The sequence below is a fragment of the Haliotis cracherodii genome, unplaced genomic scaffold (genome assembly GCF_022045235.1).
Source record: "Haliotis cracherodii isolate W230 unplaced genomic scaffold, xgHalCrac1.p SCAF_5, whole genome shotgun sequence".
NCBI classification, from domain to species: Eukaryota; Metazoa; Mollusca; class Gastropoda; order Lepetellida; family Haliotidae; genus Haliotis; species Haliotis cracherodii.
In genome coordinates, this window is record NW_027266308.1 from 56986367 (window position 1) to 56999871 (window position 13505).

Sequence of the window (13505 nt, forward strand, 5' to 3'; positions counted from 1 at the left end):
TGGATTTCTGGGGCTTCACTGTGTAACTGTAGTCTCTTTATTTCTGGGGTTTCACTGTGTAACTGTAGTGTCTGGCTTTCTGGGGCTTCACTTTGTAACTGTAGTGTCTGGATTTCTGGGGTTTCGCTGTGTAACTGTAGTCTCTTTATTTCTGGGGTTTCACTGTGTAACTGTAGTGTCTGGATTTCTGGGGTTTCACTGTGTAACTGCAGTGTCTGGATTTCTGGGGTTTCACTTTGTAACTGTAGTGTCTGGATTTCTGGGGTTTCACTGTGTAACTGTTGTCTCTTTATTTCTGGGGTTTCACTGTGTAACTGTAGTGTCTGGATTTCTGGGGTTTCACTGTGTAACTGTAGTGTCTGGATTTCTGGGGTTTCACTTTGTAACTGTAGTGTCTGGATTTCTGGGGTTTCACTGTGTAACTGTAGTCTCTTTATTTCTGGGGTTTCACTGTGTAATTGTAGTGTCTGGATTTCTGGGGTTTCACTGTGTAACTGTAGTGTCTGGATTTCTGGGGTTTCACTTTGTAACTGTAGTGTCTGGATTTCTGGGGTTTCACTTTGTAACTGTAGTGTCTGGATTTCTGGGGTTTCACTTTGTAACTGTAGTGTCTGGATTTCTGGGGTTTCACTGTGTAACTGTAGTCTCTGGATTTCTGGGGTTTCACTGTAACTGTAGTGTCTGGATTTCTGGGGCTTCACTGTGTAACTGTAGTGTCTGGATTTCTGGGGTTTCACTGTGTAACTGTAGTCTCTTTATTTCTGGGGTTTCACTGTGTAACTGTAGTGTCTGGCTTTCTGGGGCTTCACTTTGTAACTGTAGTGTCTGGATTTCTGGGGTTTCGCTGTGTAACTGTAGTCTCTTTATTTCTGGGGTTTCACTGTGTAACTGTAGTGTCTGGATTTCTGGGGTTTCACTGTGTAACTGTTGTCTCTTTATTTCTGGGGTTTCACTGTGTAACTGTAGTGTCTGGATTTCTGGGGTTTCACTGTGTAACTGTTGTCTCTTTATTTCTGGGGTTTCACTGTGTAACTGTAGTGTCTGGATTTCTGGGGTTTCACTGTGTAACTGTAGTGTCTGGATTTCTGGGGTTTCACTTTGTAACTGTAGTGTCTGGATTTCTGGGGTTTCACTGTGTAACTGTAGTCTCTTTATTTCTGGGGTTTCACTGTGTAATTGTAGTGTCTGGATTTCTGGGGTTTCACTGTGTAACTGTAGTGTCTGGATTTCTGGGGTTTCACTTTGTAACTGTAGTGTCTGGATTTCTGGGGTTTCACTTTGTAACTGTAGTGTCTGGATTTCTGGGGTTTCACTTTGTAACTGTAGTGTCTGGATTTCTGGGGTTTCACTGTGTAACTGTAGTCTCTGGATTTCTGGGGTTTCACTGTGTAACTGTAGTGTCTGGATTTCTGGGGTTTCACTGTGTAACTGTAGTCTCTTTATTTCTGGGGTTTCACTGTGTAACTGTAGTGTCTGGATTTCTGGGGTTTCACTGTGTAACTGTAGTGTCTGGATTTCTGGGGTATCACTTTGTAACTGTAGTGTCTGGATTTCTGGGGTTTCACTGTAACTGTAGTGTCTGGACTTCTGGGGTTTCTTTTTGTAACTGTAGTGGCTGGATTTCTGGGTTTTCACTGTGTAACTGTAGTCTCTGGATTTCTGGGGTTTCACTGTGTAACTGTAGTGTCTGGATTTCTGGGGTTTCACTGTAACTGTAGTGTCTGGATTTCTGGGGCTTCACTGTGTAACTGTAGTCTCTTTATTTCTGGGGTTTCACTGTGTAACTGTAGTGTCTGGATATCTGGGGCTTCACTTTGTAACTGTAGTGTCTGGATTTCTGGGGTTTCGCTGTGTAACTGTTGTGTCTGGATTTCTGGGGTTTCACTTTAACTAGTGTCTGGATGACGTGTCTCAATTTGACACTGTTATGTCTGGAGTATTGAGGTTGTACTGTGTTACAGTACCGTCTGAATTACTGGGGTTTTAATAAGAAATTGTAGTGACTGGATTACTGGTGTCTCAATATAACACTGTTATGTCTGGAGTACTGAGGTTTCACTGTGATACCTTAATGTCCAAATTACAAGGGGTTTTAAAGTGAAATTGTAGTGACGAGATTACTGGAGTTTCACTGTGAAAGCATAGTGTCTAGATTACTAGGTTCCAATGTGAAACTGTAGTGTCCAGATTACTAGGGTTACAGTGTATCGGCAACTTTGAGACTTTACAGACCCGTTTTGTAAGTTCAGGCCTACCAAAGAAATTTTGTGTATTGATCACAAAAGACTGAAATATCCACAAAGTAAGTTACTTCTTTGCAACAACAAAATGGCTAATAAATTAACTTCCTGTAAAGTTTCCATACGAATGTCTCAAATACAAAATAATCATGCTCTCCGAAATATGTGAAGTAAAGAAAAGTTTAGGTGCATTTGTGTTAAAAGAAGGCAAAATAGATCACTCTGCCACTTAAACACCAGATGGGTATCTATCTCAAAAAGGGGGCACGGGTGGCCCAGTCGTCTAAGGCGACGCGATTCGCTGTGCAGATTTGCGTCCCTTGGGCACGCTAGAAACCTATGATTGTGGGTTCGAATCCCGGTTCGCACCGATTATGTTTCTAGGTTTTGTCAGCACCATACCCGTGCTCGTGGGTTTCACCGAAGTGGTAAAAGTCTGAGACCTGCATCACTTCGGGCTTTCCTCTCACATTAAGCTGACACGCTGCGATATAACTGGAATACTGTTAAAAGCGGCGTTAAACCAAACTCACTCACTCACTCTATCTCATAAAGGAAATCATTTTGAACTACAGACCAGTCAGACGTCATGATGACTAGCTGCCATACAGATAGCTATACTTGTACATACATTGTATAAAAATGGCGTTAATTGTAAGAAGTTTCTCACTCACGTATTTCTGCAAGCATGTCTTTTATCTTATGAAAATAGTACACCATGTGTTCAAAGTCTACAGATAAAGACACTTTATTTCATTTTGTTGTTTATAATACTGTGTAAAAAAATATTGTTGAAATTTTGCACATAATCAATAAACATAAAGTTTCTGTGGTAGACCTGGTATTTAAGGCACAATCCCCATAGCAGCATACCTCCAGCTATAACAAGTAATAACTACTGCTTCTGTCTACAACTCCACCAAATATTCAGCCTTTGTCATACAGGTTTACACACTCCCTAGAAGTTAACAGTTTGGAATTGAGTTTACCTGTTAATCTGGAAATGAGTCACATGTAAAAAATATCTTTGAAAGAGGATAACCAAATTCTTCATATCACCTTGATGCATACCTTTCTTTCAATACTGATAGAAACTTAGGCAGAGCCTAAACAATCAGAGGTACAATACATGATGAGATAAACACTTTGCGTTTGATATATTGAGCGTGTTATTGAGTATTTGATGGCTGTTTATTTGAAGTTACACCCACATATTTATAAACATATAATGTTATCAACATTGTAAATAAGAAATGTACCGGTAATTTAACAGCACTTGAAAATGCACAATATCATCAGCAAAAGTAGCACTTTAATGTAATTATGTACATAATGATATAATATTCATATGAATTTGCCAAACATCGTGGATTTCTTACTTTGTAATTGAGAATAAAGCAAGAACGTTCAAAGGAATGTTATCAAGGAATCAATAGAAAACATCTTTACACATTACTTCAGGTAAATGTAAAATGCCAAATGTTACATTAGATCACATGAAATGTGTGTAGTCCACACTGTTTAATTACTGTTAATGACATACCTGAAAACATTTTTGTGGACATGCTATACCAGGTGTTGACATGCCAGCAGTGATGATTTTGCGGCAGAAATAAAATAAATAACTCAATGTCTGCATGTATAATATTATTGCTGTCAACACATCTGTACTTATTGTACAAACTGTGTAACATAAAGAAGAAAATATGGACTGTCATCTATACTATTGAGCACAATGCTAGAAAGAAACTCAGGGTCACTGGGGCAGAGTGCTTAATACACCGAATATGATATTACCATAAATTGCTCCTGAAATGGAATAAACAAATATCACCCTTCATTAATCTTGTAAAGTGTTATTCTTAGCCCACACTATTCAATTTCAGAGATGAATAATTATACAAACAGCTGTAAAAACAGCCATGTTCACCTTTTCAAAATCAAAAGAATAATTCCGTGAAATTAACCATCACCATTTTGGGCAATTTTGAGGAAAAACAGGGCAGATGAGACCAAAAATCACTTTAATTGATACAATTCAAACAATCACACATGAAATATTCTGCTACATTCTATCAACATTATTCAAATGACTAAAAAATCATTTTAGGTTCTATGATTTACCGTAGAAATTAATGTTAACTGATTTGGAAAAAAAATAATTGATGGAATGTCCTGAAAATTAACCACAGAAAAATATGATTGTAAAAAAAACAGGTCCACAACTTTGTAAAACATTAAATAAACATTTTTTGTCCTCTAACCAATAAGAATCGTTTAGTTTAATACTTAAACTAGTTCTTCAGCAAACTCGTCCCCATTAAAACTTCAGTTGGCCCAGCTGACTACGACCACACTTACTGATCAAATTTCTATCGATTTTTAATATTTTCCAAACCTTCAGTTGAAAATTTGTCTTTTGCCCAGTTTGTCACTCTTATGCATGTCTATTTTTTGTAATATCAACATAATCAATCAACACAATAGATGCCATTATTTTCAGCCCCAAAATATACAACACAACAAAACCGTGCATGACAAAAAACATTAACAATAAATATATCACATTCAAAATGAAAAGTATTGACACAACAATCTGACATTGAAAGCCATCTGCAGACAACTAAACAGCAGTTAACCGCTTTTTAAAAAAAACCAATCACAATAATATTATATATTGTTGAGCACTTTTCAGCATATTATACAAGAATCACAAAGTAATCAATAATATTACTAACACACTTAATCACCTTTCATAAATTGAACACACAAAGCATTGTGCCAAATGTAGTCTTCTCACTTAGAGGCCAATATTATTCCACATAGTCAGAAGCAGGTTTGGATTATAGTTTTCAAACATAATGTTTTCGAAGACTGATTTGGTCCAGAATTCTGTTACTTGTCACATTATAAAAAATATCAGAATTAAAAACAAAGCAGTAGGTGGAAGGAAACAAACCATTTAAATATTTTCAGTTTTCAAAATATATTGGGTCAATGGACCATGCTATCATGAAAAGAAAAAGAGGTAAACGTCCAGAAAATGCTGTGTTAATATACTGGTATGAAGATACATATCATGTTTGACAAAACAAGAACACCAGTCACCCCACTGTTAATCTGTTATGATTAATGTCAATATCTCTCATCAGGCAAAAAAACAACTCAAAGTATCAAGTTTCTGGTCTCCGACCGCACATTTTCATCTCCCACATCAGGCTTATTTATTTTCGGCAAGGGGAAGTAACTCTAAACTGCTTTCCTACAAATGAACTCATAAACTGAGCATGTATACATGATGCAACGCACATCTGTGCAGCTTGTGTGTTGGCTGAGCAAAATTAAAAGTCCTTTCTGACTTATCAAGTGCAGATTTGACATCACTCTTAAACTTAAATTGTTGAGAAAGGGCAATAAAATACCAGAGAAAACAATGTTGTTTCTCCAAAATATGAAAATTGTTGATACACTATACCATGCAAATGAGCTGGCTAGCCCACCAACTTTCCAGGGATAATATCCAGTTAATTATGCTAATGCAGCGTGTAACTCTTGTGATGAGGATAAAGTTATTCTACTAATAATTAATCACTGAAAAAATACAGAACAATACTATTGTACCTTTATACATTATAAGAATGTTGCAATGTCAAATTAATACTCGCATTTACTAACTGACAATATGAGCCCCACATCAATGCGTTTGGAATTAAGATCAATAATTTCATCAATTGCTAGTGATGTTAGACAAATTTCGTAACTAGAACTGTAAATGCCTTGCATTAAAGATATACTAGAATAGCAGCAGGCCTTCAGTTTAGTCGTCCATCCGTGGGAACTTTGGGCAGATTGTTTCCAGAACCCAGTGGATTATTTTAGAGCTGACAACAATGAGGCCTGGGTGGTCACAATGTGTACAAACCTGGCTGATTGTGTGTCATCACATCCCTATGACAAGATTTGACTATTCACAAGCCACAGGAAATAATTTTTAAGGCTTAAAATAATAAAAGAATTGGTTCTCAGGAATTGACTTTTGAAAATATAGTGTGGGCAGGGGTGGGGTGTGGGGTGTGGAGTGTGGGGTGTAGCATGTCTATTGAGAGAAACTGATTTGGTCTCCAGTCACACATGAGTGATAGGGGTAGGATCCCTACAGAGAGAAACTGATTTGGTCTCCAGTCACACATGAGTGATAGGGGTAGTATGTCTACAGAGAGAAACTGATTTGGTCTCCAGTCACACATGAGTGATAGGGGTAGGATCCCTACAGAGAGACACTGATTTGGTCTCCAGTCACACATGAGTGATAGGGGTAGTATGTCTACTGAGAGAAACTGATTTGGTCTCCAGTCACACATGAGTGATAGGGGTAGTATGTCTACTGAGAGAAACTGATTTGGTCTCCAGTCACACATGAGTGATAGGGGTAGGATCCCTACAGAGAGACACTGATATGGTCTCCAGTCACACATGAGTGATAGGGGTAGTATGTCTACTGAGAGAAACTGATTTGGTCTCCAGTCACACATGAGTGATAGGGGTAGTATGTCTACTGAGAGACACTGATTTGGTCTCCAGTCACACGTGAGTGATAGGGGTAGGATCCCTACAGAAAGAAACTGATTTGGTCTCCAGTCACACATGAGTGATAGGGGTAGTATGTCTACTGAGAGAAACTGATTTGGTCTCCAGTCACACATGAGTGATAGGGGTAGTATGTCTACTGAGAGAAACTGATTTGGTCTCCAGTCACACATGAGTGATAGGGGTAGTATGTCTACTGAGAGACACTGATTTGGTCTCCAGTCACACATGAATGATAGGGGTAGTATGTCTACAGAGAGAAACTGATTTGGTCTCCAGTCACACATGAGTGATAGGGGTAGTATGTCTACTGAGAGACACTGATTTGGTCTCCAGTCACACATGAGTGATAGGGGTCGTATGTCTACAGAGAGAAACTGATTTGGTCTCCAGTCACACATGAGTGATAGGGGTAGTATGTCTACTGAGAGAAACTGATTTGGTCTCCAGTCACACATGAGTGATAGGGGTAGTATGTCTACTGAGAGAAACTGATTTGGTCTTCAGTCACACATGAGTGATAGGGGTAGTATGTCTACTGAGACACTGATTTGGTCTTCAGTCACACATGAGTGATAGGGGTAGTATGTCTACTGAGAGACACTGATTTGGTCTCCAGTCACACATGAGTGATAGGGGTAGTATGTCTACTGAGAGACACTGATTTGGTTTTCAGTCACACATGAGTGATAGGGGTAGTATGTCTACAGAGAGAAACTGATTTGGTCTCCAGTCACACATGAGTGATAGGGGTAGTATGTCTACTGAGAGACACTGATTTGGTCTTCAGTCACACATGAGTGATAGGGGTAGTATGTCTACTGAGAGAAACTGATTTGGTCTCCAGTCACACATGAGTGATAGGGGTAGTATGTCTACTGAGAGAAACTGATTTGGTCTCCAGTCACACATGAGTAATAGGGGTAGTATGTCTACTGAGGGAAACTGATTTGGTTTTCAGTCACACATGAGTGATAGGGGTAGTATGTCTACAGAGAGAAACTGATTTGGTCTCCAGTCACACGAGTGATAGAGGTAGGATCCCTACAGAAAGAAACTGATTTGGTCTCCAGTCACACATGAGTGATAGGGGTAGTATGTCTACTGAGAGACACTGATTTGGTCTCCAGTCACACATGAGTGATAGGGGTAGTATGTCTACTGAGAGAAACTGATTTGGTCTTCAGTCACACATGAGTGATAGGGGTAGTATGTCTACTGAGAGAAACTGATTTGGTTTCCAGTCACACATGAGTGATAGGGGTAGGATCCCTACAGAAAGAAACTGATTTGGTCTCCAGTCACACATGAGTGATAGGGGTAGTATGTCTACTGAGAGACACTGATTTGGTCTCCAGTCACACATGAGTGATAGGGGTAGTATGTCTACTGAGAGAAACTGATTTGGTCTTCAGTCACACATGAGTGATAGGGGTAGTATGTCTACAGAGAGACACTGATTTGGTTTCCAGTCACACATGAGTGATAGGGGTAGTATGTCTACTGAGAGAAACTGATTTGGTCTCCAGTCACACATGAGTGATTGGGGTAGTATGTCTACTGAGAGAAACTGATTTGGTCTCCAGTAACACATGAGTGATAGGGGTAGTATGTCTACTGAGAGACACTGATTTGGTCTCCAGTCACACATGAGTGATAGGGGTAGGATCCCTACAGAGAGAAACTGATTTGGTCTCCAGTCACACATGAGTGATAGGGGTAGTATGTCTACTGAGAGACACTGATTTGGTCTCCAGTCACACATGAGTGATAGGGGTAGTATGTCTACTGAGAGAAACTGATTTGGTCTCCAGTCACACATGAGTGATAGGGGTAGTATGTCTACAGAGAGAAACTGATTTGGTCTCCAGTCACACATGAGTGATAGGGGTAGGATCCCTACAGAAAGAAACTGATTTGGTCTCCAGTCACACATGAGTGATAGGGGTAGTATGTCTACTGAGAGACACTGATTTGGTCTCCAGTCACACGTGAGTGATAGGGGTAGGATCCCTACAGAGAGAAACTGATTAGGTCTCCAGTCACACATGAGTGATAGGGGTAGTATGTCTACTGAGAGAAACTGATTTGGTCTCCAGTCACACATGAGTGATAGGGGTAGTATGTCTACTGAGAGAAACAGATTTGGTCTCCAGTCACACATGAGTGATAGGGGTAGGATCCCTACAGAGAGAAACTGATTTGGTCTCCAGTCACACATGAGTGATAGGGGTAGTATGTCTACTGAGAGACACTGATTTGGTCTCCAGTCACACATGAGTGATAGGGGTAGTATGTCTACTGAGAGAAACTGATTTGGTCTCCAGTCACACATGAGTGATAGGGGTAGTATGTCTACAGAGAGAAACTGATTTGGTCTCCAGTCACACATGAGTGATAGGGGTAGGATCCCTACAGAAAGAAACTGATTTGGTCTCCAGTCACACATGAGTGATAGGGGTAGTATGTCTACTGAGAGACACTGATTTGGTCTCCAGTCACACATGAGTGATAGGGGTAGTATGTCTACTGAGAGAAACAGATTTGGTCTCCAGTCACACATGAGTGATAGGGGTAGTATGTCTACAGAGAGAAACTGAGCGCCTGTCAGTAGCCCCTTGTGTCGGGCCCACAGTGTCAAATTTGGATGGGTCCTTACAGCCTGTAGGAAAGTTATTTGTCACAATAAGCTGCAGTTTTTTTAAATGAGGGCCTAAGGAGTTTAGTCAGGGCCTCCTAAGTCTGCGGGTCCTGATGGTAGCCTTGCAATTCTTTTTATTTCAAACACTAAGATGGACATATGATGAAAAAACAATGAAAAAAACCACAATTGTCTTGTATCAGTTAATACAAAAATGTTTTATAAAAAAAGAAAACCACAAGTGGATAGTTGCTTCAATTTATCATCATATGAGGGTTACAGGGTGAGAAAAAGTCAAGTTTAAGATAACAATTTTCATGCTTCATGCAGTGTTGTACAGGTTTATTGAAAACTGTCCTTGTTGATGTTTTCCGTCATGTTGACAAGAACTTTACACTAATGAACCGGGACATGGATATTTATGTGTACCAAATTGTGACCACTCGTGCGAATGAAACTTATTGGAACAAGGATAAGAGACATGCACTCTCAATAAACGAGGTCTGCATACCACCTGTACACTGTATGGAGTTTTTCAAAGCCATTCTCACTTCTGTCTGTTTACCAATGATTTTATATTTTATTGGTTTCATTATAAATATTAAACATTTGCTGGCAATTGTTCCTACCTTTATTATTTGTGTGCAGTGTCATCTAAGCAGGGGTCCGGAAACGGTCATATGCACCGGACATGTTCGATTGGGAACTTCAAATTTCCGGTTTAAAATATTGCTTACCGGACATCTAAATTTTTCTGTCTGGACATTTTAAAACACAAACAACGCTACCTTCGGGGTCCAAATAATTGATGAGCGTTATCGTATCCCTTCAGCGACTCCAGGGGAATAAACAGGCATAACAAACGTGGTCAATAAAAGTATCAAATTTGATATAAAACATCACTAGACATGATGATTTTACCATTTAAAATGTATTGGCATTGTTTTATATGCAGAGATTAAGATCACAGTGTGTATTTTCACGTAAACTAAGCCGGAAATAGCAATCAGCTGTGCACACGTTTCCTCCCAGTCTACTGGTGACCGATGATCTAAGCTCTCAAGTCAAGTTTTATTCTGTATTTCATATATACTGATGGAAACAAATACGGGAACAATGAAACATATAGTGAAATAAGCTTACTGTCAGTACATTTGAAATAACGAGCATACAAATTCAACAGATGTCAGAATCAAATGTTGACATGAGTTTTATGTGCATTGCTTCCAACACGTATTTAGTAGACAAGGCTGGGAACTCATGATAGTATATCACTTAACTGTGTCTACAAGTACGTGTTCCCTTTTTCAGTTCCTTCAGTATATTATGCAACTTGCTGGGTTTGGATCTAAGGGTAAAACGATTCACCGAATGCCAATTCACTGAGAAACGTGGCCTTTGATATAATACACAATACATAAAGACCTTTATCACTACACTTGACATTACAAAATATATATCTTTACTTACTTAATGGAAGAATAACCCTCTGTAAATATTGATAAATGTGAGCTTGTAAAGTCGCACAAATCAGCTGTTCAATAATATTTTACGGGTATATGACACTTATTTTCATATTATTATCACATACACTGTATTCAAATTTTAACTACTAGTAATTACCATAAACAGTTATTTACTTACAAAGTAACCCTTAAACATTTGAGGGTGCCAGACAATCTTTTGTTGAAGAATACTAACATTTTATAAGAAACATAACAAATAAATGATGTGCTTGACATGAAATATTATTACCTAAATGAACTGAAAAAAAAAAAAAAAAATGGTTTTAAAAAAAGTGGAAAAATAGTTCTTAAACAATTCAAAATTGAATGATTATATCAGCAGGTGACATCTTGCTGGACACAAGACCAACAACAAACAGGCACATACACATGATAAAATAACCGTCACATTGCTTCCTGTATGGCACTGATGACTTCTGAGAATCATGTGATTTGCATGGATGGCATCAAGATGGAACTATACTTGGCTGTAACCATGGTAACTTACACTTACACACTGTTTTTGAAGGCATCAGACCCTAGTAACACCGACTTAATTGATACCTGTACACTTATGGTAATCAATACTTTTTCTTCACATGTATTCTTACAGGTTGAAATATCAGGTGTCTGTAAGCAACAGGCACCAGATTCTTCTTCCATAAAACATTCTATGACTGTGTCTTTCGTAAGTCTTTGCTGAAGGAAAGGAGATAGGACAGTAGCATTGAGGACACGTTTAAATCACCATTCTGATATGCTTCATCAGAGCGTCACAAATGAAATATACATTCACTGGGTCGATCACTAACACAATCCAAAGATTCATGTCTTTCAGTGAAATACATGTATTCACTCTCAGTCAGAGTTCAACATCTCCTTGGGATTCATTTGAACTTGTTATATCACAATAGCCATCATAAGCTTCATATCCAATCCACATTTCAACAATTCCAAGAAAGCTGCCAAAATTGAAAAGCAGATGAATGGCAGAGTAGTAATAAGGAGATATTCATCTCTGTCATCCAAATTCAAGAATGACAGAACCTGTGTCCTAATCTTCAGGTTCAAACAAATCCATCCCCAGGACAACCCACATGTTCACAGACACAGACACACAGACACGCACACACACAAAGTATTCACACATGTCCTGGAATTCCTCACACATGTCCTGGAATTCCTCACACATGTCCTTTACCATTCACATCCTGGCATCATGAGCATGTGAGGTGTCATCATCAAACAGAACCTGAAAGTCTTCAACAGACAATAAAGGAATCTCCGAACTTGGAATCCTGCATGTCCCAGGGTCTAAATTCTGATTACTTTTTGTCCTTGGACTGTTTGTGTTATCACTGGTAGGCTTGGACTTGACTTGCGTCTCCTCATCTGACATATCAACATCGTCCGTGAGTCTGGGATCAGCAAGCCCCTCTGTGATCCAGGTGGGCAGGAGAGGCTCCAGATAGCCTTCTGATGGACCAGTGCTACGATCTCCACCATTCGGGCCCATTGTTTTTAAAGGCATTGGCAATTTGAAGCCCCGTGCAAAGGATAATTTTGGTAGGTATAATATAGGAAGTCCTCTTGAGGTCACATCCTCGTCCTAAAAGCAAGCAAATTTGTTATCACAATGAAGTTTAGCTAGTAGTATTTGCATTGTCAAAGGAATTCGTGAAAATTGTAACTTATTTTAGTAGTATATATTGATAATATCAAATGTCAAATATACACAGATGTTTTTATTGTAAAGCTGATAATAGAGATAAAATTAACTAGCTAGCCTGTATGTAGCATTAATTTACTTCAACATCATAAAATAGAAAGACTTATACACACAATCTACATGATTGTTTCTCCATGATGAAGAGTGACAGAGTGAGTTAGGTTTAATGCCGCTTTGAACAGCATTCCACTTATATCACAGTGTGTCAGCTTAATGTGGGAGGAAAGCCAAAGTGATGCAGGTCTCAGGCAATTACCACTTTGATGAAACCCATGAGCAGACAAACCTGGAAACATAATCCGAGTGAACAGGGATTCGAACCCATATCACAGGTTTCTCCCATGCCCAATTGCAGCACCTTTGAGAACTGGGCCACCCATGCCCTCATTCAGGATGATAAGTAAGTGAGTATGGTTTCAAGCATCTCTTAGCAATATTCCAGCAATATGATGGTGGGGGACACCAGAAATGGGTTTCACACATTGTACCCATGTCGGGAATCGAACCCGGATCTTCGGCATGACGAGCAAAAAATTCAACCACTAGGCTACCCGACCGCCTCTCAGGATGATGACATTGCGACGACACTGATGATGACAATGAAGGCAGCTGCAGACAGGTAGCTCACCGGGGCTTATAGTGGATCTCAGCGTCAGTTCATGTAATAATATTCTGTCATTCCTGTTGCAACATCATTCATAGTTCTCACCTGTAAACATTTCTCTAGACTAGTGTAGATGAGTGAAAATGGTGGCCGCTCCTCTGCAAGGCCACTCCAACATGAAGCCATTATGTCATACCTG

General features: G+C 39.2%; 1 protein-coding gene across 1 annotated transcript; it reads right to left on the bottom strand.

Moving 5' to 3' along the window:
• Positions 1–663: 663 nt before the first annotated feature.
• Positions 664–2831, bottom strand: LOC139443784 (uncharacterized). Its single transcript, XM_071224701.1, has 2 exons — positions 2782–2831; positions 664–1678 (listed from the first exon to the last, which is right to left on the bottom strand). The coding sequence occupies exons 1-2, from the start codon at positions 2829–2831 to the stop codon at positions 664–666; spliced, it is 1065 nt and encodes a 354-aa protein (XP_071080802.1).
• Positions 2832–13505: the final 10674 nt, after the last annotated feature.

Excerpts from the sequence above, each read along its gene's own strand:
- LOC139443784 (XM_071224701.1), bottom strand. The coding sequence starts at position 2,831 with ATGACGTCTGACTGGTCTGTAGTTCAAAATGATTTCCTTTATGAGATA. Across the intron at positions 1,679-2,781 it reads GATTTCCTTTATGAGATAGA|TTACACAGTGAAACCCCAGA; the intron begins GTGAGTGAGTGA and ends CAGACACTACAG.